Raw genomic sequence first — 27,656 nt, 5'->3', positions numbered from 1 at the left:
CGCAGTCCAGACCCCGGAAGCCGCCACCGCCTGGGGAATGGGGCGGTGGTTAGGGCTAGCGCGAAAGAACCTCGCAGCTACCACCTCCCGGGAGGCCGGAAGAGGCGGGCCCTACGTCACTCCCGCGCGCGCCCGAGCGGGGAGGCGGAGCCTCGGTCGTCACTTCCGCGCGCCTGGCGGGAGGTGGTCAGCGCGGGGAGCTGACTGGCATCTTAGAACTATGACCGAGGCTGACGGGCTGCGGCAGCGCCGGCCCCTGCGGCCGCAGGTGGTCACGGACGACAACCGGACACCGGAGGCCAAGGGCGGCAGGTAGGCCGGGCCTGGAGCGGGGCTGTGCCCCCAAGGCGGCGACAGTAGCTGGCGCCTCATTTAGTCCTCGGCAGCTTCGCTTCGGGAGAAGGCAATGGCACCCCACTCCAGTACTCTTGCCTGCAAAATCCCATGGGCGGAGGAGCCTGGTGGGCTGCAGTCCATGGGGTCGCTAAGAGTTGGACACGACTGAGCGACTTCACTTTCACTTTTCACTTTCATGCATTGGAGAAGGAAATGGCAACCCACTCCAGTGTTCTTGCCTGGAGAATCCCAGGGACGGGGGAGCCTGGTGGGCTCCCGTCTATGGGGTCGCACAGAATCGGACACGACTGAAGCGACTTAGCAGCAGCAGCAGCCTCGCTTTTCGGGTGGAAGCGGGCTCTCGGCGCGCGGTGCACCTGGAGCCCTTCGGCCCCACCGCTGCGTCATTGCCCGGCCCTAGAGCCCCCCGGCCTCGGCCGGCGTCCGCGGAGCCGCTTCGTACCTGCCCTTCTCGGAAAGAGCGGGAAGCAGAAGGGACATCGTTGGGCAGTTTCTGTGAGGGTCCAGCCTTGCACGTTTTCCTGGTAGGGACGGACATGCATAGGGCACCGGCGATGTTGGTGCCTGATAAAGGGAGTATCAGATCTTCTCCCAACTTCGCTTCTTCTAACCTTCCCGAGTGCTTTGTTAGCTAGAAACTGAAGCATAAGCCTTTAAAGTTCTTAAAATTCTCCTCTTAACTTTGTGCCCCGAGTGGCATAACTTTAGGTTTTTAAGAACCAAGAGGCCCCACATAGACCCAAGTTCAAAGTTTGGAACTGATTGGCTTTTATGTTGATGGTAATTTTGGGATATTTTTTGCCGTGCCACTGGGTGTGGTACATACTGAATGCAGCAGCACAGTGTTTGCTGAGAGAGACTGAATTTATTCCCTGATGATAATGAAAGGAAGGAGTGTTTGGTCTCTAAAACTCTATGATTTTCGGAGAAGATTTTTCACTAGCACGAGTCCCGGGACCAGTGGAAAGGTCAGGAATACACTCCTCTTTGTGGGGTGACCAGCCATTCTGTTTTGCTCTGGATTCTAGGGTGTGGATTCTAGACTGCTGACCGTGGGCAGACCACGACAGGTCGGTCACCCTTTTGACTGGATGTTGTGAGATCATCTGCTGATGACTTAGGAGCCTGCAGAGCAGACAGGCTGGTACTAGCAGTGCTGTGCAGCCGTGCCCACTCGCGTTGCCACACACTTGTGCCCAGGAGACCAGGGGGCAGCCGGCCTGGGTCTGCTATGAGGCACAGGGCATAGAGCACCCAAGGGGAGTAGTTGGATGGGCCCAACCATTAGCTGGGCCCTGTAGGCCCCAGGGCAGGGGGCAGGGTTAATTTACTTGTTTTTCAGTTTCTCTGGGATTTCCTCCTTAATGGCCGGGTTACTTTGTGTTCCAAACTCCTCACCTGTTGCTAGTCTTCCCCTGGGTGCCTTTTCCTCTCTGTTGATTTTGTTTTCTTGGCTTTCCTGTGTTTCCCCTTCTCTTCTCTGATCCTCTTCTGGGTCTTTGTAACAGTCTGTTTCCTGTCACCCACCTTCCTTCCTATGTGTATATTGTAATTCTTTAGCTTTCTCTTATTTTTATCATGCAGTTTTCTAGTTTTCATTTCTTTTGTAGTGGTTTCTAGTAGTTCATCTGATTGACATCTTGATTACCTTAAAATTTGAGGGTTCACTCTAAGACAAGAAAGTATTGTGTATAATGAGTGAAGGAAAGGAATCTGAAGGAAATAGAAATGTGATGGCTATATAGTAAACTTTAGATGTGCTGAACAGAATAAAGAAAGGACAATTTATAGAAGCAGGAAGTTTGCTTCCGTTTACAGAAGGAGGGCAATAGATTTTAGTGGATGGGACACTGAATGATACCTTGCCCAGTCTCCTGGCTTCTGGCACGAGTGGTGGCACTAGCTCTGTTTTACTGGTGAGGTCATTGAAGTCTTTGTGAGAGACATGGTTTTTGTAAAGTTACAGAGGAATGGAGTCGCAAAAGACATGAAAACAAATGAAGGACAGAATTGGCTTCTGGACAATGAGGAGTGTATTTTTAAAATCAGGCTTTGGAGATAATGTTTTATTTCAAAGTTGTTGCGTGCCTGTATCTGAACAGTAATCTTTTTTTGGCCGTGGCATGCAAGATCTTAGTTACCTGGCCGGGATTGAACCTGTGCCCCCTGACGTGGAATTGCAGAGTGCTAACCACTGGACCACCAGGGAGGTCCCCAGTGCGGGTTTCTAATGAGTGTCATTTGGCATCAGTTTCCCCACAGGTTTAAGAAGTTTATTGACAGAGTGATTGTAACCCAGAAAGGACTCCTTCCCTTTTGGAACATAGTTTTGTCTGAGAGGAGAGAACAACTGGTTAATGTCCATGTATACGTTTTTAGGAGTGAAGAGTTGAAAAGTTACCAGCTTCTTTTTCAATAAGCTTCCAAAGGGTTTCAGACTAATTAAAAATCTCTTGTAGGTCCATTTTCCTTTTTAAGACGGAAGCGAAAGGGAGGCAGTGGGGAGAGACAGCTGGGGCTGTCGTAATTCATGAGGTTGTGGGGAGCCAGGATTCCAGAGTTTTCTCAGCCCTTCCCCTGGGTGTGTGTTTTCAAATTGCTCTTTTACCGTGTTTTTTCAGTTTGGTGTCAGTGCTGAAACAATGCCCGCAGTCTCGGAGCCCTGGTGTAAAGGACTGTGGAAAGTGAACCAATGCAGGGCGCGGTCACTTGAAAGGGCTGGGCCATCGTGTGTGAGTCTCAGGTTCCAGGGATCACCTCAGCACCCGGGGTTCTGGTCTCTCGTGGGTTGGGGCCTGAAATCACAGGTCTGTGTTTATCTCATGGAGCGTGTGGGTCAGGACTTCAGTCTTTTCCTCGAGGCCTGGATGTCTTGTGTGCAGAAGCTATTAGAGGACACCCTTCGCCACATTTTGCCCCAGTAAATCCCATTTAACAGGATTTGTAAGTTGTGACTGAGCCGTTGGTAGTTGTCAGATCCTGTACATCCCAGGCATGGCTCTGAGGGTGCAGGTGTAGAGATGGCATTCAGGTGCAGGTGTAGGGGTGGGGTAAGCAAGCTGACCTCCCGGATGGCACCTGGGAGGGAGGGGGCTGGCCTTCCGGGGTGTGTCAGCACAGACTGAAGAGAGTATGATGGGCCTGTACAGCACTTTGTTGGTGAAGATGGTTTGGATAAACGGAGGGTCCTTCAGATGAGTGGACGTAGTGCTGGTGTGCAGGGCTTCCCATGTGGCTCAAGTGGTGAAGAATCCACCGGCTAGTGCAGGAGACGCAGGCAGGAGACACGGGTTCGAGCCTTGTGTTGGGAAGATTCCCCTGGAGGAGGACATGGCAACCCACTCCAGTATTCTTGCCTGGAGAATCCTGAGGCTAGAGGGGCCTGGCGGGCTACAGTCCCTGAGGTTGCATAGAGTCAGACACGACTTCGCAATGGAGCACAGTGCAGTGTGTGGTCGGGCCGTTACAGAGCAGATGCAGAACTGTAGTTGACTCTGAGTTCACAGGAGCCAGCAGTGAGATGGGCCTGCCAAAAAAGTTAATGAACCTTGGGCTGCAATAATCATGCTCCCAGAGCCTGGGTCAGGAGCTCTCTGATCTCACCTCCAGGACCTGTGCACCTGCCAGTTACAGACTCAGTGCCCAGGGTCGCGTGGCTCTCACCTGTGCCCGGAGCTCGTTGAGTCCTGTGTTTCCTCGGCCGCATAGCTCTGCCCAGTTGCTTCTCCTGAAATCTGTGCACAGTCCGTGGGCTTCAAACCCTCCCCACCTTCTGCTGACCTGAGGCACTGCTCCTCTCCGTGCTGGTTGCTGCCTGTCTGGCCTCGCTCACCCTGGGCTGCACAGAGGGCGGGCACTTGACTGCTCTGCTCTCGGGGTTGGGTGCCTGCGCCACTTGCGCAGGTGGTCACGGAGTGCTTGTGGACTCCCAGGGCTTGCCGTCTGATGTGGCAGTCGCTTGGCCGCATGTAACTACTCAAGTCTAAATTAATTAAAATGAACCAAAATTTAAAATTCACTTCCTTGTTTGTGTTATGTAGCGGGTTTGGGGGTTGCTGAGGCTGATGAAGGAAAGTGATATGGCTTTGAGGTGGCAGCAGCCGCCTGAGCTTTGTGGGTGACACTGACAGGTTTGCATGTGGGGGAGCCTCATAGGGGAGGGGACGAGAGGGGCTTCTGGGTCAAGGTGAGTGTCCGAGAGCTCCAAGGGCAGGAGCTGGGGTAGGAGTGGAGTTCAGTTCAGTTCAGTTCAGTCACTCAGTCATGTCCGACTTTTTGCGACTCCACGGACTGCAGCACACCAGCCTTCCCTGTCCATCACTGACTCCCGGAGCTTGTTCAAACTCATGTCCTTTGAGTTGATGATGCCATCCAACCATCTCATCCTCTGTCATCCCCTTCTCTTCCTGCCTTCAATCTTTCCCAAGGGTCTTTTCCAAGGAGTTAGTTCTTCCCATCAGGTGGCCAAAGTATTGGAGCTTCAGCTATAGCATCAGTCCTTCCAATGAACATTCAGTGGAAGTGGTGAGGCTCTGTTTTATTGAAGGGTAGTCACTGTCTGGATGAAGCACAAACTGGAATCAAGATTCCCGGGAGAAATATCAATAACCTCAGATATGCAGATGATATCACCCTTGCGGCAGAAAGCGAAGAAGCACTAAAGAACCTCTTGATGAAAGTGAAAGAGGAGAGTAAAGAAGTTGGCTTAAAACTCAACATTCAGAAAACTAAGATCATGGCATCTGGTCCCATCACTTCATGGGAAATAGATGGGGAAACAGTGGAAACAGTGACAGACTTTATATTCTTGGGCTCCAAAATCACTGCAGATGGTGATTGCAGCCATGAAATTAAAAGTCGCTTACTCCTTGGAAGAAAAGTTATGACTAACCTAGATAGCATATTAAAAAGCAGGGACATTACTTTGTCAACAAAGGTCCACCTAGTCAAAGCTATGGTTTTTCCAGTAGTCATGTATGGATGTGAGAGCTGGACTAGAAAGAAAGCTGAGTGCCAAAGGATTGATGCATTTGAACTGTGGTGTTGGAGAAGACTCTCGAGAGTCCCTTGGACTGCAAGGAGATCCAACCAGCCCATCCTAAAGGAGATCAGTCCTGAATATTCATTGGAAGGACTGATGCTAAAGCTGAAACTGCACTACTTTGGCCATCCCTGATGGAAGAACTGACTCATTGGAAAAGACCCTGATGCTGGAAAAGATTGAAGATGGGAGGAGAAGGGGACGACACAGGATGAGATAGTTGGATGGCATCACCGACTCAATGGACATGAATCTGAGTCAACCCCGGGAGTTGGTGATGGACAGGGAGGCCTGGTGTGCTGCAGTCCATGGAGTCGCAAAGAGTCAGACACGACTGAGCAACTGAACTGAACCGAGCCACCGTCTGGGGCGGTTTCGCCAAGCACATAAAGCAGGCGGGCTCTGAATGGCTAAAAACTTCGGTGTTGGGGCCATTTGTCAAGTTACTGGATATGTAAAGTTGGAGTTTGATGGCCTTGCAGAGCTAGAGTCTCAGCCTGCAGTGAGGAAGTAAACAGCGTGGGGCCGAGCTGCCGGTTCTAAAACTTGACCCTGTATGGAGCTTTCCAGTGGGAACTGGCTGGCGGTCAGCCAGGGTACTGATGGACTTCTTTCCCTGGAGAGGGGTTGGATCAGGACAGCGGTGTCTGGCCGCACATCAGGAACAACTGGGGTTTGAACCTGCCCGGCAGGTGGGACCGTGTGGACATGAGGCTTTGCCGGAGTTCCGGCTGCCTTTCTAGCTGTAAGCAGTCACTTTCTATCCAGGCTGGACTTCTCGTTTTCCCCGTTGTAGGAAGGGGCAAGCAGGTCTTCAAGCACGCTGCCACAAGCTCCGAATCACATTCCTAAATTAAGATTTTAAAATATACACTATCACATAGAAAAGGAGAGTTAGCATAGAGTCCACGTTAGACAGGAAGGGTCTGTTTTATGTGGAAATGTGTTTGGCAAGGAAAAGGGAAAGGGACACTTTGGCCAGTGTCGGCACTTTTGCTGGTGTGTTTGCACAAGGCAGCTTCCCCAGGGGCTGCAACTGTGCGGGGTGGGGGCGGGCTGGTTGCGTCAGCCCCCTTGGCAGGGCACCGTCCTTCCCCGTGGGCTCTGAGGGGCGGTTTGTGCAGTGCCGTGTGGCCTGCCCTTTGGGACTCTACTTTTGAAGGGACCGCAGGACCACGCCATTCCTGCCCCAAGCCCTTGCAGACACGCTCTGCCCGTGCAGTCGCCGGCTGTGGTGGTCGCACTGACAGACCGGGCCCCCAAGGAAGTCCTGGGTGGCGTGTGTCCCAGCCTCTGGACGGGCGGCCGCCGACTTTGACTTTGTAGACGTCTTTGTGGAGCTGTAATTCGCATATCATCAGTCACCAGTTTAGAATGTCCAGTTCAGGGATTTTTAGCTCATTTAGAGAGATTTGCTAAGGTGACAAATCACCACAGTCTAAGTGAAGAACATTCTGGTCACTGTTAATGGCTTTTTGAGGTGGGGTATATAACGTAAAAGGAACCTCCTTAGAGTGCATACAGTTCAGCAGTGTTTACTGTTGGGCAACCACCACTCTTCTCTAGTTTCAAAACTTGTCCTCATCCCATGAAACTCCTTGTTGCCATTAAGTAACCCCGTCTCATCTCCCCTCCCAACAAGTGTCCCTTAGTAGATGAGTGGAATACTTTTGTGTTGTTGAGTTGTGGAAGAACGACAGGAAGCGCTGCCATGGACTTCTTCTGGGGTGAAGCGGGACACGCGGTGCTGAGCGCAGGCTCGCAGGGGCCACACCAGCTGTTTGCCTTCACCCCAAAATCCCCCAGGGGAGCAGACACGGTCAGCTTGTGCAGCGTGTTTGAAACCTGACTCTGGGCTCCGGGTCCGGGCATCTCTTCCTGTCCTCGGCAGGCGGTGTCGTTAGTGGTGACTTCTGGCTTGGGGTCAGACATGACCCTCGGTCCCGTCCTCCTGGCAGTGGACTGCCCAACCCCAGCCCACACATTTCTGCATTCTACATTGAAACCGTCTTGTCAAAAATCAAATGAAACAGTGCCCTTAGTTGGTCAGGTGTGAGTCCTAACTTTTTTCAAGTCAGCTTTTTTGGATAGAAAAAGATTTTCCACTTTAGGAGCTCAGGATTTTAATTTGCTCTACGTTACTCTTGGCTTCAGGTGTTCAGTGAATCTGAATATCCTGACGCAGGCAAGTAGTGATCCCAGCAGTTTATTTCTTAGCAGGAGGCTTCACGTGCTGCCTGGCCCATGAGTGAGTGAGGTCGTTGGTGAGGGTTGTTGGAGGGTGTTTCAGACCCCCGTGGCCACACACTCTGCTTGAGGGCCCAGGCCACTGTCAGGTCTCCCCGTGGCTTTTGAAGAGGCGGTCTGGAGGTGTGGCTTTGCAGGTTCTCCTGTGTCTGGTAATGGTTGGGTTTGGACCTTCAGGATGTTCTGCCTCCGTTTCCTTTGTGAATGTGTCTCTGATCCTTGCTGCTCTGAGCTTCGGTGGTCAGAGGTGGTGACTGAGGGCCTCCATCTTCCTGGTGGGCAAGGGCGGCTCCTTCCCACAGCTTCACTCACACCTCCGTCACTTTGTGCCCGTTGGTTCTTTGGGTTTACTGGCTTTTAGCATCTGCTGGAGGATCCAGGATACCGCTCATCAGACTACTTGGGAGGTAACTGATGAGTGCTCCACACCCTGGAAGATTAAAAAAAGAACAAGGGCATGATTGCCATCCTAGCAAACACTGCTGACCTTTAGTCACCACCACGGAGGCGGTGGCCTCGAAAGGGGCAGGCCGGGTGGGAGGGCTGCCCCTGCCCAGAGGGCTGAGGGTGCGGCCGGTCGGTCTGAGCCCTGCGGATGCCTTCGTGTGCTTTTTGTCTGGCAGCTCCTTCAGCGGCAGAGTGTTCCGAGCCACCTTCCTCATGCTGGCAGCCTTCCTCACTATCCCCCTGCTCGGCGCCCTGGTGCTGCTGGACTCGCCTATAGACCCGGAGCCTCTCAGGTGAGTAGCCGCGCAGCTCGGGCAGGGTGGGTGTTGCTGCTCGACAAAATCGGGCTGAGAGCTTCTTGGCTAATCAATCAATCTGCTCTGCAGGGTGGGCTGTGCCGAGCAGGAGAGAGCGTGAGCCCTTTAGTGCCTGTGCTCCGTGTTGAATCAGGTGTCACTCAACATGTGCCCAGTGCTAGGCATGCTACTCTTTCAAAAACACAACTGTGCAAACCAACATTAAAAACTAGAAAAATCCCAGACAAGAGAAGCTCAAGTATTAGAGGTGATTAACCTGAATTCATTTGAAGTGTCGAGAGCACAGACACACAAACGAAGGTTAAGTTCAAGTTGCCGTGTTTAAATTTTTTAAGTAGCTGATTTTTAAAAATTATTGATAAGTGCTATTTATTTGGCAGTCACCACTATGTTTCCTGAAGTAAGGATTTACAGGTAGTTGATTTTTAATAAACCTTGTATAATAATTACTGTTCTATTTTTCCTAAATTACCCTTCATCAGTGGGGATATGTAGGTAATACAGCATACTTGAAAAACTAGTGTGCACCTCAGGTCTCGTGAAGGTATTCACATTCGTAGTTACAGTCACGCAGAGCCAGGCTCCTCTTCATGTGACTGTTCATGATGTCAAGGGCTGTGCAGTCTGGTTTCCCCTCAGAGCCGCTCAGGGTGGTGAAGCTGCCTGAAGTTTGCTGTGAGTTCATGTAAAGTTGAAAAGTTCAGAGAAGAACCCCGTCTCAGTATAGAGGGAAGCTAATAGGTATAAACTGAATGATGTGTTTTGTGAGTGAGAGTTGAGGCTTCATAGTGGGCAGTGTGTTGGGCGTCCTCTCTCTGAAGGTCTCCCTCCTGCCAGTCCCCCTCACTGTGTAGAAGGAGGTGGCTAAACTGGCTTCAAATGCAGACTGCCTGGGCCTTTCTGCTAATCCAGTGCGCCAGGTGGGAGTGAGATTTGTGTCCAAAGCTGGGGGTCGAAACCTGGGCTGGAGAGCTGGCCATGGAGAGTGAGGTGGTGGGGAGCAGGTGAACACACGGCTTCTAAGGGGACGCAAGACCTTTGATCTCAGTAGAGGTCGTTAATCGTGCCAAGAGTGGTAAAGAAATTTAGGGGAAAGGTAGTGTGATGTCCCAGCAGCCCGGAGAGGAGCCAGGTCGGGAAGGCTTTGAGGCTGTCCAGAACAAGCACTGTTGGTGGAGTAGATGTGCCTGGTGAGGAGAACCCCATAGAAACTGGCGTGGCTGATGGGTCTCTCCTGGGCTCAGAGTTGGGCAATGACTGGCTCCCACTTTGGGGGTGTGGGGCCCTGAAGCCAGAACGAAGCAGAAGACTGGCAGACAGTGAGAACGGGAACGAACTGAGGTTTGGGGAAAAGTACTGGTAACAACAGCAGAAAGGTCTTCTATGAAACTCTGATCAGAGCAGAAAAAGCAAGGAAAGGGGCGTACACACTGCCTGGGACGATCGGTGCAGTCTCCATGCTGGCGGCTCAGCTGGTGGGGGTGCCTCGGGGGCTCTGCTTTCAGGAGACCCAGGAAGTCAGAGGACAGACAGACCTGGAGGGCCCAGGACTGCGGGAGACCCTCCCAGGTGGCAGGTTATGCAGATGGTGGCAGCCTTTTAGCGAGCAGAGTCACCAGGGAGGCCACCAGGCTTGGCCAGACCCTGCTGTGCACAGCAGCCTTCTTTTCCTCATTAGGAAGATCTGGGGCTGGTAGACACAACACCTGTGACGTCTTGATTCCTAGAGGGTGTTGCCCAGCGTCTGTTGGGACACATTTGTTCCCAGAGGTGGGATCACAGCGGTGTCATCAGGCGTGGATGACGTGGGCTCAGGAATATCTGCTTGGTGGATATTCCCTCCTTACCACAGGGGAGTGTCCACCTGTGGAGCCAGAGAGTCGGGATCGGGGTCGGGTGGGGGGCCGCTCCATGGGTTTCCTGAGCATCTGTGAGGAGCCCAGGCTGTCTCCCTGGCTGAGGGTCGGGGGCATGGGCCACCGTCCCGCTCCTTCCCCCGCAGGTCTCTTGTGGGCCTTGCCCGAGTTTTATTTTTGTGTGTTTCTGTTTGCCCCTCGCATCCTTGACCACCCATAGCACTTTGTTGCTGCTTTTTATTTATTATCTTTGAGTTCTACAGTTTTACCGTTAATAAAATGCAAATTTTTGACAGTTAACAGTAATAGCTTTCAGCTGCCAGAAGAGTTACTGTCCTTGTTGGTTTTTAAAATCATAGGCACAAAATCTCTTCTTTACAACACTACTGTGTCTTTTATGTTAAATTTTACAGTAACTGAAATATGTTTTAAATATGACAGAAACAGTCCTGTCTTTTCGTGAAAACTCATGTTTCTGTTCCTTTCTGGATGGAAACCCAGTCCTTCCCCAGAGTAGGGGGGTGGAGGCCTCAGTGACCGCTGCTGAGTCGAGGCCACTGGCCATGTCCTGGCCCCATGCTTGTGAGACACACTCGCAGCTGGTGGGGACATTTTTATCAGTTTGATTTCAGATGAAAGATTAAAGAGTGATCCTAATCAGAGAGAACCATGGGGAGAAACAGGACAAAACCGGAAACTGAGCATAGACGGTGACCGAGTTAGGAGAGTCAGCAGGAGCGAGCGCCTGGGCTGCCATCCCTGGTGCCTCTGTGCCCAGCGGAGCGCCCAGGCAGTTAATGAGCGCCTGGGCTGCCGTCCCTGGTGCCTTTCTTCCAGGCCGCTGCATTTTCTGTGCTTTCCCGTCTCCCCTTGGGGGCAGGGATAGTGCACCACCCTGACTAGTTTGGTGCTGCAGCCCTTCGAGGCCTTCCTGAGTGCAGGGAATCTGGCAGCGCCCACGGGGACAGCGGGGAGGCTGGGACTCGGGGGGGGCCCCCTCTGCCCCTGCTCCGTGTGCTTGTCTGTTGCCTGTCTGCACACGTCCCTGCCCCTCTGGAGGTGTGACCTTCCTGCAGAGCTTGAACCCAAGTGTGTTGCAGGTCCCAGTCCTTCTCTCCCACTCTGGAAATAAAGCTCTTTAGTTGAACCACGCGTGTGCTTTTGAAGAGCAGTTAGGAAGCTGTATTTGTGAGACAGGGCCAAGAGTGGAGGGGGAGGTTTAGTTCCAGGGGAGTTGTGCTGAGAAGGGGTGGGGATGGAGAGCTCCCAGACCACCAGCCCCACCCTCCCCTTGGTTCTCCTACTCTCCGGGCCGGGGTGGGGGTGGGGGGTGACACGTGGGAACTCCTCTCCCCTGCTCCCCTGGGGGCCAGCAAGTCAGTGAGAACCCAGCAAGTTGGGGGCACAGGCAGCTGACAGAGTGAGGAGTTGACGATGCAGACACAGTGGTGTGGGGTCTGGGCTTCTGGGGGCAGCGCTGAGTGTTACACTGTGTGGTCAGAGCAGACTTCACTGAGGAGGTGATGGGAGGAGGCAGCGGGTTTAAAATGGGAGATGCCCAGGGCCCTTGGTGACCAGCTGGGAGAGCAGAGCGAGGGGAGGCCGTGGCCGGACTGTTGGGCGAGGAGTTTGTGGGAGACTTTGGCTCCGGGGAGAGGGCCCATTTGCCGGTATTAAGGGGTGGATACCCTTGATCTGTGCTTCACAGAGCGCAGGTGGGCTGCTGGGTTGCAAGCGGACGTCGGGGGACGAGGGAGGAAGCGGGGAGGGAAGATGGTGGCATGGCTCTGGGTGGCAACAGTTGCTGATGGCTTGGGAGAAACAGCGTCTGCCTGTGGATGGAGGAGATGGGAGAGCTCCTGGGCACTTTTGCATGAGCCTGGGGTGGGGGTGGGGGTGGGGGTCCAGGCCACAGCGGGGGTGGCCCCAGGCCCAGCTGTCTTCTGTCCTCCCCATGGAGCAGGAAGCAAGGCTGTCCCTGTGTAGCGTCCACTCCGCTCTCTCCATCTCGGCTGGGCCTGGATGGCCAGGCAGCCAGTGGCAAGATAAATGCCGGGCTCTGTGAGCTGGAGGGTGAAGCTTGTTGGATGGGTTGGGGAGGCCCGGCGCCCTGGGCCTCAGGTGACAGGAGAGTGTTCTTACGTCAGCCACATTGACGCCTTCAGTTTTCTTCTGTGCTGTGACCTTTCCTGTTATCCTGGGAGGTTTTTTCTTTTAACTAGTGCTTCTGGCAACTAGGAATATTATTGAAATGTGTACCCTTTGTCAAAGAATGGCGAATTAATGCATGTAGGTCCTTGCAGGTCTTCAGTAAATACTTTCTTCATATGTTTTTATAGACAAATCCCTATAATTGCATTATTTTACAGCTTCAAAGAGCCCCCTCTCTTCCTTGGTGTGCTGCAACCAAATACGAAGTTACAACAGGCGGAAAAGCTATTTGAAAATCAGCTTGTTGGGCCAGAATCCATAGCAAATATTGGGGGTAAGTAGACCCCTGGGACTTGGCGCTGTCTGCCGCCTGAGTGGGGTTCTGTGGGGACAGTGCCAAGGGGAGTCCTGGGCGGCCTTCTGGGCTGCGATTGTGCCTGTTTGTCTAGCAGATGCCCCGAGGGAGCTTCTTGCCTCTCTGAGTTGCAGGCTGTTGTAGTACTGGGTGATTTTGAGTTCCTATCTAATAAGCTTTATTCTGCTCAAACTGTTGGACCATTTAAAAGGAAAGGAGAAAGAAAAAGCGTGAACACTGGTGTTTTAGTTCATTTGTCACAATTGAGTAGGTGTTACTTGATGTAGCACAGGTTGTCTTTGTGTAGATTGCATTTTTGACAAGAACAGGAACTGTTCTCAGTATTTCCACTTTTTTTAACGGTCACCTTGGTGGGTACATTTAAGGGTAACCATCTGCTTCAGACTTGCCCGAACCTCCAGACTAGAAGAGGATCTGGTTCTAATTCTTGAGTCTGTAGCAACCTGGAACAGGCCTTTCCTGTCTGTTAGAATGAGAATTAAGCTTAGGCGTCAAAAGATACGGTTAGTGAAGAGGTTGGCGAGGATTGAGACGTGAGGATTTCCTGCGTCTTATTTGTTACCTCAGCTTGCTGGCCATCACCCCAGAGCGCGGTGGAACGGCCATGGGTGGCTGCCATGCTTCCGTTTCCTTCTGAAGGCCTGTCAGGCCTGTGCCTCCACCTCCGAAGCTGTGAACCAGCCTGCCTTTCCCAGCCTTGCTCTTTGGCCGGCCTGAGGACTGGGTGTTTCTGTAGTTGGTTGTTGCTTTTGTCTGGCAGAGTGAGAATTGCTCAGGAGAGATGGGCATTTTGTGATTAAGTTTTGTGTTTCTCTTAAAAAGACATTGATGTTTATTAATTTCACAAATTTTGTGTTTTTGGTTAAGAAATCTAGTACTGACGTTTAAAATTGGAACGTTGAGGAGTCCCAGTGATTCCCTCCCCACCCCATGCCCTCAGATCTCCCAGAGAATGCTTTTTTTTGTCTTTTCCACTGGGCCTGATGCCTTATCTTGCTCTGTCACCACACCTCCTTTTCTTTTTTCTCTGCTTGTCCTTTGGTGACATTTCTGGTTATCCCCTGCAGATGTGAACTGCATGAGGGCACCCGGGCTCACTGCTGCTGACAGTAGAGAGAGGCACTCACCTCAGAAGGTGCCAGGAGAGGGGTCACCAATGAACATCATTTAGACTTTACTTTTTAGAGCAATTTTGGAGTCACAGCAACATGGAGGGGAAGATACAGAAACTTACCATATATCCTCTACCCCCTACTTGCCGCATTATTAACATCTCCCCCAAGATGGTACATTTATTGAGAGTACATTGGACAACTCCTCCTTGTCACATCATCATCACCGGAGTCCATAGTTTACGTTAGGGTTTACTCTTGGTGTGTATGTTCTACGGGTTTGGACAAATGTTTAATGACATGTATCCATCATTAGATCATCACACAGAGAATTTTTACTGCCCCTTGAAATCTGCTGCGTTCAGCCTCTTGGTCCACTCTGCCCTCAGGCCTCTGGCGGCCGCTGGCCTGTTTCTTGTTTCCATAGTTTTGCCTTTCCCAAATGTTTTAGAGTTTGAATCGCACATCAGGCAGTCTTTCAGACTGACTTCTTTCACTTACGTTATGCATTTTACGGTTCTACCCACTCCAGTACTCTTGGGCTTCCCTGGTGGCTCAGACGGTTGCAGTGTGGGAGACCTGGGTTGGGAAGATCCCTGGAGAAGGGAAGCCTACTACCCCAGTGTTCTTGCCTGGAGAATCTCCAAGGACAGAGGAGCCTGGTGGGCTACAGTCCATGGGGGTTGCAGAGTCAGACATAACTGAGCGACTTTCACATTCACAAGTCTTTTTACAGCTTTATAGCTCATTCCTTTTTATTAACAAATAATATGCCATTGCCTGGATGTATCATAGTTCATTTTTCCATTCACCTTGTTTAGTTTTATAAGTTGCCAAACTGTCTTCAGAAGTGGCTGTACTGTTTTGCATCCCACCCCTCCCCCGCCCGCAGTCATGAGTGGGAGCTCTTGTAGCTCCATACCCCTGGTAATTGGCACTGTCAGTGTTCTGAATTTTGGCCATTTTAATAGATGTGAAGTGGTATCTCATGGTTATTTTAATTTGCAGTTCCCTGATGATATATGATGTGGAACATCATTTCATGTGTTTGTTTTCCACCATAGTAGATCTTCTGTGGTGAGGTGTTTTAAGTCTTTGGGATATTTTTAAAATTGGATTGTTCATTTTCTTATTGTTGAGTCTAAAGAATTTTTTGTATATTTTGGATGCCAGTCCTTTATCAGATGCATTGTTTGCAGATACTTTCTTCCAGTCTGTGGCTTGTCTTCCCATTCTCTAGACAGTGTCTTTCTCAGATCAGAAGTTTTTAAGTTTTAATGAAGCCCAGCTTATCAGTTCTTTCTTTTATGGATCATATCTTTGGTGTTGTATTTAAAATGTCATCAGCATACGCAAAGTCAACTCAGTTTTCTCCGTTTTTGTCTTCTAGGAGTTTTGTAGTTTTGTGTTTAATGTTTAGGTCTGAAATCCGTTTTGAGTTAATTTTTGTGAAGGGTGTAGGGTCTGTGTCTAGGTTCATCTCTTTGCATGTGGATGTCTAGTTGTTTCAGCGAGATTTGTTGAAGAGACCGTCTGTCCCTCATGGTGTCACCTTTGCTGTTTGGTTAGAGGTGAGTTGTGGTCTGCTGCTGGGCTCTGTGTTCTGCTCCACTGATCTGTTTGTCTGTTCTTGTGCTTTTACCACATTGGCTTTGTTATTGTAGCTTTATAGTAACTTTTTTTTTTTAAGTCTTTATTGAATATTGCTTCTGTTTTTTTTTGTTGTTGTTTGTTTTTTGGCCAAGAGGCATCCCTGAACAGGGACCAAACCCGTGGCCCCTGCGTTGGAAGGTGAAGTCTTAACCGCTGAATGTCAGGGAAGTCCCTATAGTAAGTCTTGAAGTCAAGTGGTGTACGGCCCCCAACTTTGTTCTCTTTCAGAACCCCGTTGGCTCGTCTAGATCTTTGCTTCTTCGTGTAAGGTTTAGGGTCATTTAAATAGCACTGGGATCGCTCTGGATCTAGAGCTCAGGTTGAGAAGAACTGACCTCTTGACAATGTTGTACCTTTTAATCTGTGAGCATGGACTGTCTCTCCCTTTATTAAGTTCTTTGATTTCTGTTATCTGAATTTCATGGTTTTTCTCATCTAGATCTTGTATATATTTCATTATATTTAGACCTAAATATTTCATTCTTTTTGGAAGGTAGTGAAACACCTTCTGATACTCTGATTTTAATTTCAGGTTTCACTTGTTCATTGTTGGTATATAGGAAACTGATTGCCTTTAGTATATTATCTTTGTATCCTGCAACCTTGCTATAATTGCTTATTAGTGTCCAAGACTTATTGTTGTTGATTCTTTGAGATTTTCCACATAGACAGTCATGTCATCTACAAATGAACATAGTTTTATTTATACCTTTTGTATCCTTTTCTGGTCTTACTGCATTAGCTAGAACTTTCAGCCCAGTATTGTAAAGAAGTGATGAAAGGGGACATCCTTGCTTTGTTCCTGACTTTAGTGAGAAAGCTTCTAGTTTTCACCATTAAGTATGATGTTAACTGTAGATTTTTTCGTAGATATTCTTTATCAAGTTGAGGAAGTTCCCCTCTGTTCCTAATTTGCTAAAAGTTTTTATCATGAAATGGGTGTTGGATTTTTGTCAATACTTTTTCTGCATCTGTTGATAAGTTCATGTAATTTTTCTTTAGTCTTCTAATATTACGGGTTACTTAGATGCTACACCAGCCTTACAGACTTGGGATAAATCTCATTTTGTTGGGGTGTGTAATTCCTTTTATACATTTTGGATTTGATTTGCTAATATTGAGAATTTTCACATCTTTGGACTTGAGAGATATTGGTGTGTAGTTTTCTTGAAATGACTTTATCTGGTTTTGGTATTAAAGTGATGCTTCATGGAATGAATTAAGAAGTATTCCTCTCCTTCTGTTTTCTGGAAGAGATTATAGAAAGTTGGTACCATTTCTTCCTTCCTAAATGTTTGGTAGAATTCATCAGTGAACCCATCTCAGCCTGGTGCTGTTTTGGAAGGTTATTAACTATTGATTCATATCTTCCGTAGATACAGACCTATTCAAATGGTCTCTTGTATGAGTTTTGGTAGATTGTGCCTTTCAAGGAATCGGACTGTTTCATCTACATTATCAAATTTGTGGACTTAGAGTTGTTCATAGTATTTCTTTAGTATCCTCTTAATGCCCGGGGCGGGGGGGGTCTTTCGTTTCTGATATTGGTAATTTCTATCTTTGTTAGCCTAGCTAAAGGATTATTTATTTTATTGATTTTTTCAAAGAACCAACTTTTGGTTTTGTTGATTTTTCTTTATTGATTTCTTGTTTCAATTTCATTGATATCTGCTCTAATTTTTATTCTTTCCTCTGCTTACCTTGGGTTTCCTTTGTTCTTTATCTAGCTTCCAAAGATGGAAGCTTAGATGACTGATTTTAGGTCTCTTTCTTTTCTAATATGTGTCTTTGATGCTGTAACTTTCTTTGTAAGCACTGTTTTCTCTTCCTCCAGGAAATTTTTGATAAGTTGCATTTTCAGTTTAACTTAGTTCAAGATGTTTTGTAATCTTGTGATTTCTTCTTTGACCTATGTGTTAATTAGAAGTGTGTGTTGTTTAATCTCTAAGTATTTTGGGATTTTCAGCTCTCTTTCTTTTAGTGATTTCTAGTTTAATTTCATGTTGGTGTGAGAGCAGATATTGTATCATTTCTGTTCTTTTAAATTTATTAAGGCATATGTTATGGCCCCAAATGTGGTCTATCTTGGTGAATGTTTCATGTGAACTCAAGAAAAAATATTTTGCTGTTTGTTGGCTGAGGTGTTGAAGGGTGTCAATTAATATCCAGTTAAGCAATGGTGCTGTTGAGTTGAATTGTGTCTTTATTGATTTTCTTATTTATTTATTGGTTTTGGCTGTCCTGGGTTTTCGTCTAGTTGTGGCGAGTGGGGGCTACTTTTTGTTGCAGGGCACGGGCTTCTCACTGTGGTGGCTTCTCTTGTTGTGGAGCTCTGGCTATAGGCCAGTGGGCTTCAGTTAGGGTAATTTTCCGTTGGCAGGATCTGTCCATTAATTTTTTATTTATTTTTTTGACATAGAGTTGATTTACAGTGTTGTGTTAATTTCCACTGTACATTAAAGTGACTCAGTTATACGTATATGTACATTCTTTTCCGTTTTATTTTTCACTGTGGTTTAGCCCAGGACATTGCAGCTAGCTCCCTGTTCTATGACTGTGCTGTGCAGTCGGATCTTGTTGCTCATCAGGGTCTTTCCATTTCTGAGGGAGGGATGCTGAGGTCTTCTCCTCTAATCATGGATTCCTGTGCTTCCTTGCAGTTGTATCAGTTTTGCCTCATGTATTTTGACAATTATTATCAGGCACATACATGTTAAGGACTGTGTGTCTTCTCTACAGTTGACCTTTTGTTGTTACCTGATGGTCTTCTTTATCCCTGATCATGTTCCTAGCCCTGCAGCTTTCTTTTAATTAGTGTTAGTGTGGTGTATTTTTCTTTACCCCTTGATTTTTCATCTCTATGTGTCTGTATATATAAAGGGAGCTTCTTACAGACTGCATTTCGTTGCGTCTTGTTTTCTAATACACTCAATGACGATCTCTGTCTTTTAATTGAGGTTTTTATTCCATTAACGTTTAAGATGGTAATTGATATCCAGTTGATCCTTTAACAACTCAGGTTCACTTAAACATGGATTTTTTTCCATTGAACACATTCTGCAGCACTGCTCCATCCACAGTTGCTTAAATCCGTGGGTCTGGAATCTTGCGATGCAGAACCTTGCAGATTCAGGACCTCGAGGATGTGAGGGCTGACCATAAAGTTATCCACAGATGTTTGACTGTGCAGAGGGTTGACGCCCCCTAACCCCCAGCTGTTCAAGGGTCAGCTGTTGTTGGATTACTCTCTCCCATGTTTGTTACTGTTTTCTATTCATTGCTTATGTTATTTTCTTCCTTATTTTCTCATCCACTTTGGGAGTTCAGTAGTTCAGTTGAGCATCTTATATGATTCTCTTTTCTGTCCATTCTTTACCTAATAAGTTATACTTATTTTAAATACTTTTTTTAGTGGCTCCCCTAGAGTTTGCAATATTTACATTTAAGAATATGGAGCATTTCATGAATTTGCACATCATTGCAAGTTCTGCATGGTTCTGGTTCTAGTATATGTGCCGCTGAAGTGAGCACTTGATTTTACACCTGGGGGCCTTCCCAGCAGTTGTTTCCCTTTGGTTGGATAGTCACCTTCTGCAGTTAGACACTGCCATGAGGCAGATGTGACCAGACCCAAGCGCTGAGCATCAGCCTGAGGGTTCCCGCTTCTTTGAGGGTAGAAAATCCTGTTTTTATCTCTGACTGGTGTCTGCTGTGCCCTTGCTCCAGCCTCAGGGTCACGCCCATGCTGGTTCCAAGGCCCTTATGGCGTTATTGCTGCATGTGTTAAGGCTTTTGGCCCCAGACACCACTTGCTTTCATTTTCAAAACTGCCATTTCCTCTCTGGAGACAAAGCACAGACTGGCCACCTCTGTTGTTGGTGGTGGTGAGAGCATAGTTCTTAGGCTAACCTAGTAACACCCTTACTCCTTCCTGTCTTTGAACAGATGTGATGTTCACGGGTACAGCAGATGGCCGAGTTGTAAAGCTTGAAAATGGTGAAGTAGAGACCGTTGCTCGATTTGGCTCAGGCCCGTGCAGTAAGTTTTGGTGACCACCTTTGTGTCTCTTCCGGGCACCCAAGGAAGGTGCTGAGAGGAGCTGTGTTTCCTGGAAGTCAGGTCTTCGGAAGAGGAGAGCCCCGCTGCCCAGCTGAGGCCCCTGTGGTCATACTTTCCCTCCAGACCCCTCACACCCCTCACCTCAGCACGTACCCCAGAGCTGCTGTGGGAGGCACTAGGCTTTGTTCCTCAGGTGCTGAAGTGGATTCCCACACTAGCCTACCAGGGACCTCAGCCCTTCATCCAGAGTGAATTACCCTTAGGTCCCTCAGGTTTTAGAAACTCACTATTTAAGCACTAGTAGCACAGACTTACTATCCTTTTGTTAGGAGCTAGAATGTTTTTGTAAAAATGATGCATTTTTATAGTAAAATGCGAACAGCACAAAGAAGAAAGTAAAACTCACCTACAGTCTTCTCAGGTATAGCTTGTTAACAGTGTAATGAAAAACTGTTCAGATCTCTTTCTGTTCATGGACTCACACCCACACATGGTTGTAAGTGATGGGATCATACTCTGCATATGAGTATTTAACTTGCTTTTCCCACTCCGTATTGTGGCCATAAGTGCAGTAAGCATCCTAATGTAAGCACGCATGTTAAGTGCCTCTGCAATGAGGGTCCTGCAGTAAGCCCTCTGCAATAAGCACTCTGTAGTAAGCACTCTGCGATAAGCACTCTTGGTAAACACCCTGCAATAAGCACTGAGTAGTGAGCACTCAATAGTAAGCACCCTGCAATAAGCACTCATTAGTAAGTACCCTGCAGTAAGCACCCTGTGGTAAGTGCCCTGCAGTGAGTGCCCAGCACTAAATATGCTCTGCCACAGGTTTAAAAAGAATATAGGTAGAGCAGAAGAATGGATCTAAGGAGTAATATGGTAGCTTTTCCTTTATGATGGGTGGAGGGACCCTGCCATGTCCTTGGACGGGCACAGCATTCAGGTCCAGCTGTGGGGCTTCAACCCCACTCCTGGAGTGCTGGGGGATCCGGGGGTGGGGCCTGTGCCTGCTGGGAGATCTGGGGGTGGGGCCTGTGCCTGCTGGGGGATCAGGGGAGGGGCCTGTGACTGCTGGGGGATCTGGGGGCGGGGCCTATGCCTGTGCTGACTGTTTGAGTCTCCAAACACTGATGTGAGCGTGATTCTTGAGTGCCAGTTGCTGTGGGTGTGTCCACATCCTGACTCTTGTCATGGGCCCTCTGGACAGACTGGACAGTTGTCCTAAGCTCTCAGGGCCAGGGACATGGTGGGGACTGAGTCGGTCCCTGGTGCCATGGTCAGTTTTGTTCTCTGCAGCAAGATGCCGCTTTAGGATGGGATAGATGAGGTGATTGGACACTGATGGGCCTCAGGCAGAATCTGGGGCCAGCCACTGATTCCTGTCTGTTTCCCTAGAAACCCGAGATGACGAGCCTGCTTGTGGGAGACCCCTAGGCATCCGGGCTGGGCCCAATGGGACCCTTTTTGTGGTTGATGCGTACAAAGGGCTGTTTGAAGTAAATCCCTGGAAACGTACGTGCCAGTAACTTGCTTCCTTCTGTGATGACTGTGAATCTTTTAAACAACGTGTGTATTTATTTATAAATGGATTTAGTAGAACTTGTTCAGTACAGCCTACCGGAGACCATGGTATTTTTCTTACATACCGAATGGTACTGAAGGTCTTGCCTGCAGAGAGCACCAGTATTCACGTCGTGTGGCTCCTCACTCGAGCCTGCCTCAGGTTCATACCTTCCTCTCCCCTGACCACCGGGTCCCAGAAGGTCTCATTCTGAGGGTGTGAGGCTCCTCTTCCTGTCTTCACTTTTCTGTGTTTCCGTCTGGGCTCCCTGTTTGTTTTCTGCTTCTCAGTCTTCTCTTTTTCCTTCCCCTTCATCTCTTGTCTTTTTACTTTTCCTTCCTCCAGCTGCTTCTGCTGTTTCCCTCCCCTGACTGGTCATGGTGTCCTGTGGGCTAGTGCTGTGTGTGCTTAACGGGGAGGGTCGCGTGGAGGGAGGAGTTGTCCTCGTGGGTGGTGCACAGGGCCCCTGGGTGGCCCCCACTCTGCCGGGTGCCGGCGTGTGCCGGTTGCTCAGCCTCTGAGTCCACTTGCCTCACCACAGAGTAGGGCTGACAGGAGGGCCTGCCTTGGGGGATCGTTGTTGGCGTTTAAATGGGATTGGACGTAAAGAGAACTAAGCACTCCATGAGTGTCTGTGCTATAGTCTGGAAAGACTTACTACTACTCCTGCTTCTCACATTTAAAAGCAGGTGAGGGGAGCACTGTATTTCTCTCAAATAGAAAATTGCCTTATTAACCCCAGACTCTCGGCAGATTTTTAAGTCAGTTGGTCTAGGGGAAAGGAGTTTCTCGACCATAGGGAGGATTCTGCCTTGAGTGGGGTTGTTCTAAAAAGTTCATCACTGAATAGAAAGGAGGTGAACACTGTGCCAAGTACTGCATCTTCTGACATAGAGAGTGGGGAGGCTCCCTTAGTTTTTCCTTTTAAATAAGTTAGGTTGATTAATAGTTTGAAACTGTTGAGCTACAGGTTCTAAGAATGAAAGCAAATCTCCCCTCTTTCTTCCTTCTTTCTTCCTGTCTTTCCTTTTCTTCCTTCCCATCCCCTCAGGTGAAGTAAAACTGCTGCTGTCCTCCGAGACCCCCATTGAGGGGAGGAAAATGTCCTTCTTGAACGATCTTACAGTAACTCGGGACGGGAGGAAGGTTTACTTTACGGATTCTAGCAGCAAATGGCAAAGACGAGATTATCTGTTCCTGTTGATGGAGGGGACGGATGATGGGCGGTGAGTGTCCTGAATCTGCCCAGGGAAGCTGTAGATGGGCAGGATGATGTTGGAGAGTATATCACGCCCAGAAGTTGGTGGGTGTTTCTGAGCATCTGCTCAGCTTTTAAGGGAGGATCTTAATGTTTCCTGGAAATAGGTGGTGGACACAACAGGGCAGTGAGATGTTCTCACTTCTCTTTGGAGAAATGAAGCTAAGAACAGCCAGGCCATCTGAGGGTGTGGGGGGTGGTCTGGCACTTGGCGGGGAACCTCAACTCCTGTGAGGCTGGAGCCATGGTGACCCACCTGGTGTGAGCTAGTGCCCAGGTCAGCGAGAGAACTGACCGTGGGCTTGTCTGGAGGGGGGTGCCTGGGTGGCCTTCCAGGGTCAGCCTGGAACTGGTCTGAGTGGAGGATGGGGGCCCTGCCGCTCCAGTGCAGGCCAAGTGCCCCTGCACAGGCCCTGGCCAAGGGCTCCACTCCAGCCCGCAGGGCTCCCAGATGCCCCATGTGACCCTCTGCGTTGGTGCCTGCAGCCTGCTGGAGTATGACACCCAAACCAAGGAGGTGAAGGTTTTGCTGGACCACTTGCGGTTCCCCAATGGGGTGCAGCTGTCTCCTGCGGAGGACTTTGTCCTGGTGGCGGAGTTGGCCATGGTGAGGATCAGAAGGTGCGTGAGCTGGCGGGTGTGAGGGGTGGGGCGGGGCCTGGGGGCCTGGGTGAGAAGCGGGGCGGGGCCGGTGTGAGAGGCCTGCTGCAGCCTAGGGCGTGGCAGAGGCTGGTCCTTTGTGAGGGGAGAGTTGTCTTTTCTCTTTCCCTCAGCCTTCTTGAGTGTTGTGGGCTGGGAGAGTCTCGGCAGAACGCTGACTGCGGTCCTGGCCCGGCCCAGTTCCCGTCCCTGCTTCTCGCTGGACCCAGGGCTCTGAGGTCCTTGCAGCGGGCCATTGCATCAAGTGCCCTCGTTCATGATGGATGCCTTGGTGTTTGGCTCCAGTTTTTTGTTTTGGGGGGCTGCTGTTCATTGCCTGCTTGGCTGACTTTTTCAGGTTCTACGTGTCTGGCCTGATGAAGGGAGGGGCTGACGTGTTTGTGGAGAGTCTGCCTGGCTTCCCGGACAACATCCGAGCCAGCAGCTCCGGGGGGTACTGGGTCAGCATGGCGGCCATCCGTGCCAATCCCGGCTTCTCCATGTTGGATTTCTTATCCGAGAGGCCTTTTCTTAAAAAAGTGATTTTTAAGGTAAACATGAAAACTGTGATTTCAAGAAACAAAATGAAACTGCATCTCACTGTGGGTTTCTTTGACACTTGTGAAAGCTCTAAAAATTATAGTTCTGCTTATGATGTCTGATGCTTTCAGTGACTTCTTCACACTTATCCTTCGGCTTAAAATGTAAATTTACATCTTTGAGCCCTCTGACCCTTTCCCTCCTGGTCTCCTCGTCTGGAACCGTCACCCTCACCATCATGACCTGTTGGGCCTCTGTCCTGCTTGTCCCTCTTGCTCTCCCCCGGACGCCCAGCCTTTGGCTCTTCCTCGAGTGGTTTAGGTGCCCCTTCCTCCTGCCTCCCCGGAGTCTGGTCATGCCCTCCGTGGGATCCTGCCCATGTCCCAGTGCCAGTACCAATTACTGGTACCGAACTGTTTGTAACCTAAGGTCCTGGAAGGTGCCAGGCGGCAGTTCCTGAATGAGTCTGTGCGCACATGCTCATGGGCAGACCTTTGTACTTAAACATTCATATATCTTTATCTGTTCCTTTAAACTGAAAACTCTAAGTAAGACTGGTGTTTCTGGTCCAACACCACAGGATCTATGCCTCTTCTTACCGTCCATGTTGGTACTTCCTTTCTCTAAGGGTGAGAAACCTGGGTCCCGTGCTCCCTCATGCCTGTTTGATCGGATTCCCCTGGTGTCCACATTTGTAGCCTTTGTCCCCAGCATCACACGGCCCTGGTTAGGGCTCTGGTACCCAGGCCAGCCCTTCTCCTTCCTCCCAGCCACGTGTAGGGGCCTGCTCTCCCCTTGGGGCCCGTGGCCTGTGCCGGCTGCCCCACTGCAGGACACCATCTCCTCTGCTTGGAGCCATGGCCTCTCCTCCAGGGTGGATGCTCCCTACTCAGACTGACTCCTGGTCTGGGCAACCCCTGCACACACCTACCCTGCTCAGCCCCACAAGCCATTTTTTGACTAAATGTTTTGGGACCAATATTTAAAAAAGGCAGTCTCACTCTTGTGTGGAGGGGGGCAGGTGGGGAGGTGGCTCAGCGGGGGGCAGTGCAGATGGGATGCACCCAGCAGGTGACAGGACTGGGTGCCCAGCTGCGGGTCTCCAGGTGGGCCTGTTGTCTGGACTCCAGGGGCCACACCTGCCCTGCCCTACTCTCTCTGCTCTGTGTTTCCATTGCAGCTATTCAGCCAAGAGACAGTGATGAAATTCGTACCGCGGTACAGCCTTGTCCTGGAGCTCAGTGATAGCGGGGCCTTCCGGAGGAGTCTGCACGACCCCGAAGGGCAGGTGGTCACCTACGTGAGTGAGGCACATGAACACAATGGGCACCTCTACCTGGGCTCCTTCAGGGCCCCCTACCTGTGCAGACTCCGCCTGTAGTCTGCTTAGGCCTGCTGTCACCCTCTGCCCATTGTCACCTGGAGCCCGCTGTTACCTGGAGCCTGTTGTCACCCCATGTGCCACCCCTGGGCCTGGAGGCACATGGATGCCCTTCCCCCGACGCCCGCTGGTCCTGGAGGTGTGGTGCAGTCCCAGAACACCCTCACCTGGGCTAGGCCTTGAATTTGCCGAGGGGAAGATGAGTCCTTGTAAAGCCATTTTCTCTTAAAAACCTCCCCAAGCATGGTGATTGTCTCTGGGACCTGGGGACTTGGTGTACTCTGGTGGGGATGGATTTGTGGGTGAGCAGCTGAGGTCTTGACCCTGCTGCTGGCTGTGTCTCACCAGCCTTGGTGTCTGCTGTTAAGCAGGTGATACCTGCCTTTGGGGGAGGGACCCCAGGAGGGTGAGTAGAGCTCAGAACAAATGTGTGTGAGAACTCAAGATGGGCTGTGTGGGCGAAGACTCTTCCCCAGAGTCATAAGGGGCTGGGCCTCAGCCCTGGGCGTCCCTCCTGTGGCTCCCACCCTCTTCCCCCGCCCAGGCCCTCCCTCCTTCCCTCGCTGGGCCCCCGCCAGTGTTCTGAAGGCAAGGACCTGGATGTGTGTGGTGGAGGAAGAACGTGTTGATTCTAGCCGCTCAGAGGACTAGCCAGCTTCTCTGTGTACAGCCTGCTGTACAAATCACAGGATGGGGATGGAAGGTGGGCGCTGGGTACCAGGAGTCCTGTTCACAGCTGGTTCCTCGTCCCCAGACCCGAGTGTGAACAGTGCACGTGCTGGGGTCGCTTCTGCTCCGGTGTCACAAGCCTGACGGATGTGTCCACACGTGGTCCTGGTGGTGGGCGACCCTTGTGGATTGACCTGTGCATGGTGTTGCCCGGGACTTTGTTCCCTGCTTTGATTGGCTCCAACAGTGAGTGAGGTCTGTTTTTCTGTGTGTCGTGAGGGCTGTTCTGCTGGGATCGTGCTTGCCTTTGCTTGGTGCCTCCCCCATGGCCTCCCACACTGACGCAGTCCACATGACACCGCTGTCCTGCCAGGTAGGGCTGATGTCTGCTCCTCCCTTTCCTGGCATTTGTGAGAACACATCAGGGATTGTGTGTCTGGAGTTGTCTTTGTGAGTTGGAAAGATGGTATTTTGAATAGATGACAACAGTGAATGTCAAGGAGGGCCGACGGCAGTGGTGAAACCTGAACCCTTAGTGCCGTGTGCTGACTCAGGCCCCCCCCCCCACCCCATTTTAGGGGAGAACAGTCAGTCTGACGGGGGCCTGTCCCGGTCATCTTCTGCTGAGGGCCAGCTCCCCACACAGCTGTGCAGAGCAGTCAGCCTGGCCGCGTGGCAGTGACCCGTGTCCTGTCAGGTGATGTAACCTCACGGGAAATGGTGTTTAATAGGCAACAGTGCACCCGTGTATGACGTCTGCGGGAACAGTCGGGTAAAACCTGACCATTCTGCCATGAAAACACAGCTCAAGCGCACTGACCCTGAACGTTTCTTGGTTGGGAGCCGGGAGCCGAGGGCTGCGCTGTCAGTGCAGGGGAGCTGGTAGCTTTTCACAGTTTTCAGCAAAGGTGTCTTTTTTTTTTCCTGACTCAGGTGTTGCTTCTCTGTCTCAAAGTGTCATTTCCTGTGTTCTTTGTGGTTGTTTGCCATGGTAAGGTGTCAAGTGTAGCTTCATTAGTCTTAAATATACGATAGACTTGTTGTAAATATAAAATGGATTTGTTGTAGTGTGAACTGGTGACATGGTCTTAAAATTAAAGCGAATGACTCATTCATCGTGTGCTGCTTCATCTGTTACAGAAACACCGTCCGTGCTCCGCCACTGCCTCTCACAGGACCGAGACCTCACGCTGAGGTTCTGTTGTCAGCGCTCGCGCTGCCGTGCTGAAGGGTGTTCACGTGTGCTGAGCTCTTAACGATACAGGGAGACTGACTGAGTCCCACTGGGAGTGGAGGCTGGGGAGGGACCTTCCCAGAGGTGCAGGCGGCTGGGGGCAGGGGGCAGGGTGACCGCTCAGCCCAGGGCTCAGACCTACGGGTGCCTGGGTCCCTGGCACTGAGGCTGGGCCGCAGTGAGACTAAGCCTTGTGGGTGGTTAGTCCACCGGGCAGCGGGTGTTCCTCAGAGCCTGGTCCGTCTGCAGCCCGGGGTGGGGGTGGGGAGGGGGCCTGGAGCTGGATCCCAGTCTCCACAGCTGATGGTCAGGGGTGGAGGCCTGGCGGGGAGGCTGGGGAACACTCAGGGTGGGCTGGCTGGCTGGAGTTTGGTTTCGGTCAGTGTGAGACCTGAGTGTTCCTTCTTGGTGGTACCTCTGTGCGTCTTAGAATCCCGGGTCCTTAACTTGACGTTTTCCTGGTGACACTGAATGAGATGGAGGCCCAGCTTGCCTCTGTCAGACTCATTCGCTCTGAGAGCAGAGCCGCTGTGTTTTAAAAAGCATGCAGACCGGGTGGCAGTGCGGGCCTCGGGGTTCCTGCTGGCTGACACCCTCCCCCTGCAGTTCGTGACACCGTCATGGGCACGGGGGACTCGGTTGGGGGTGCCCTGGGGCCGCTCCCCCAACACCTCTCCATTCTGATGTCCTGTGAGGCCTGTGGGGCAGCACTGGGTGGCCCCATGGTTGTCAGGAGAAACCTGGCCTTGTGCTCCAGT

General features: G+C 50.5%; 1 protein-coding gene across 1 annotated transcript; it reads left to right on the top strand.

Moving 5' to 3' along the window:
• Positions 1 to 180: 180 nt before the first annotated feature.
• On the top strand, positions 181 to 26,771 carry APMAP (adipocyte plasma membrane associated protein). Its single transcript, XM_052650529.1, has 9 exons — positions 181 to 312; positions 8,269 to 8,385; positions 12,635 to 12,750; positions 19,503 to 19,595; positions 21,012 to 21,128; positions 22,229 to 22,403; positions 22,922 to 23,056; positions 23,433 to 23,625; positions 24,795 to 26,771. The coding sequence occupies exons 1-9, from the start codon at positions 221 to 223 to the stop codon at positions 24,993 to 24,995; spliced, it is 1,239 nt and encodes a 412-aa protein (XP_052506489.1). The 5' UTR covers positions 181 to 220; the 3' UTR covers positions 24,996 to 26,771.
• Positions 26,772 to 27,656: the final 885 nt, after the last annotated feature.

Source organism: Budorcas taxicolor, chromosome 13 (genome assembly GCF_023091745.1).
Source record: "Budorcas taxicolor isolate Tak-1 chromosome 13, Takin1.1, whole genome shotgun sequence".
NCBI classification, from domain to species: Eukaryota; Metazoa; Chordata; class Mammalia; order Artiodactyla; family Bovidae; genus Budorcas; species Budorcas taxicolor.
This window is presented reverse-complemented; position numbering and strand designations above follow the sequence as displayed.

Excerpts from the sequence above, each read along its gene's own strand:
- APMAP (XM_052650529.1), top strand. The coding sequence starts at position 221 with ATGACCGAGGCTGACGGGCTGCGGCAGCGCCGGCCCCTGCGGCCGCAG. Across the intron at positions 12,751-19,502 it reads ATCCATAGCAAATATTGGGG|ATGTGATGTTCACGGGTACA; the intron begins GTAAGTAGACCC and ends GTCTTTGAACAG. Across the intron at positions 23,626-24,794 it reads TTAAAAAAGTGATTTTTAAG|CTATTCAGCCAAGAGACAGT; the intron begins GTAAACATGAAA and ends TTTCCATTGCAG.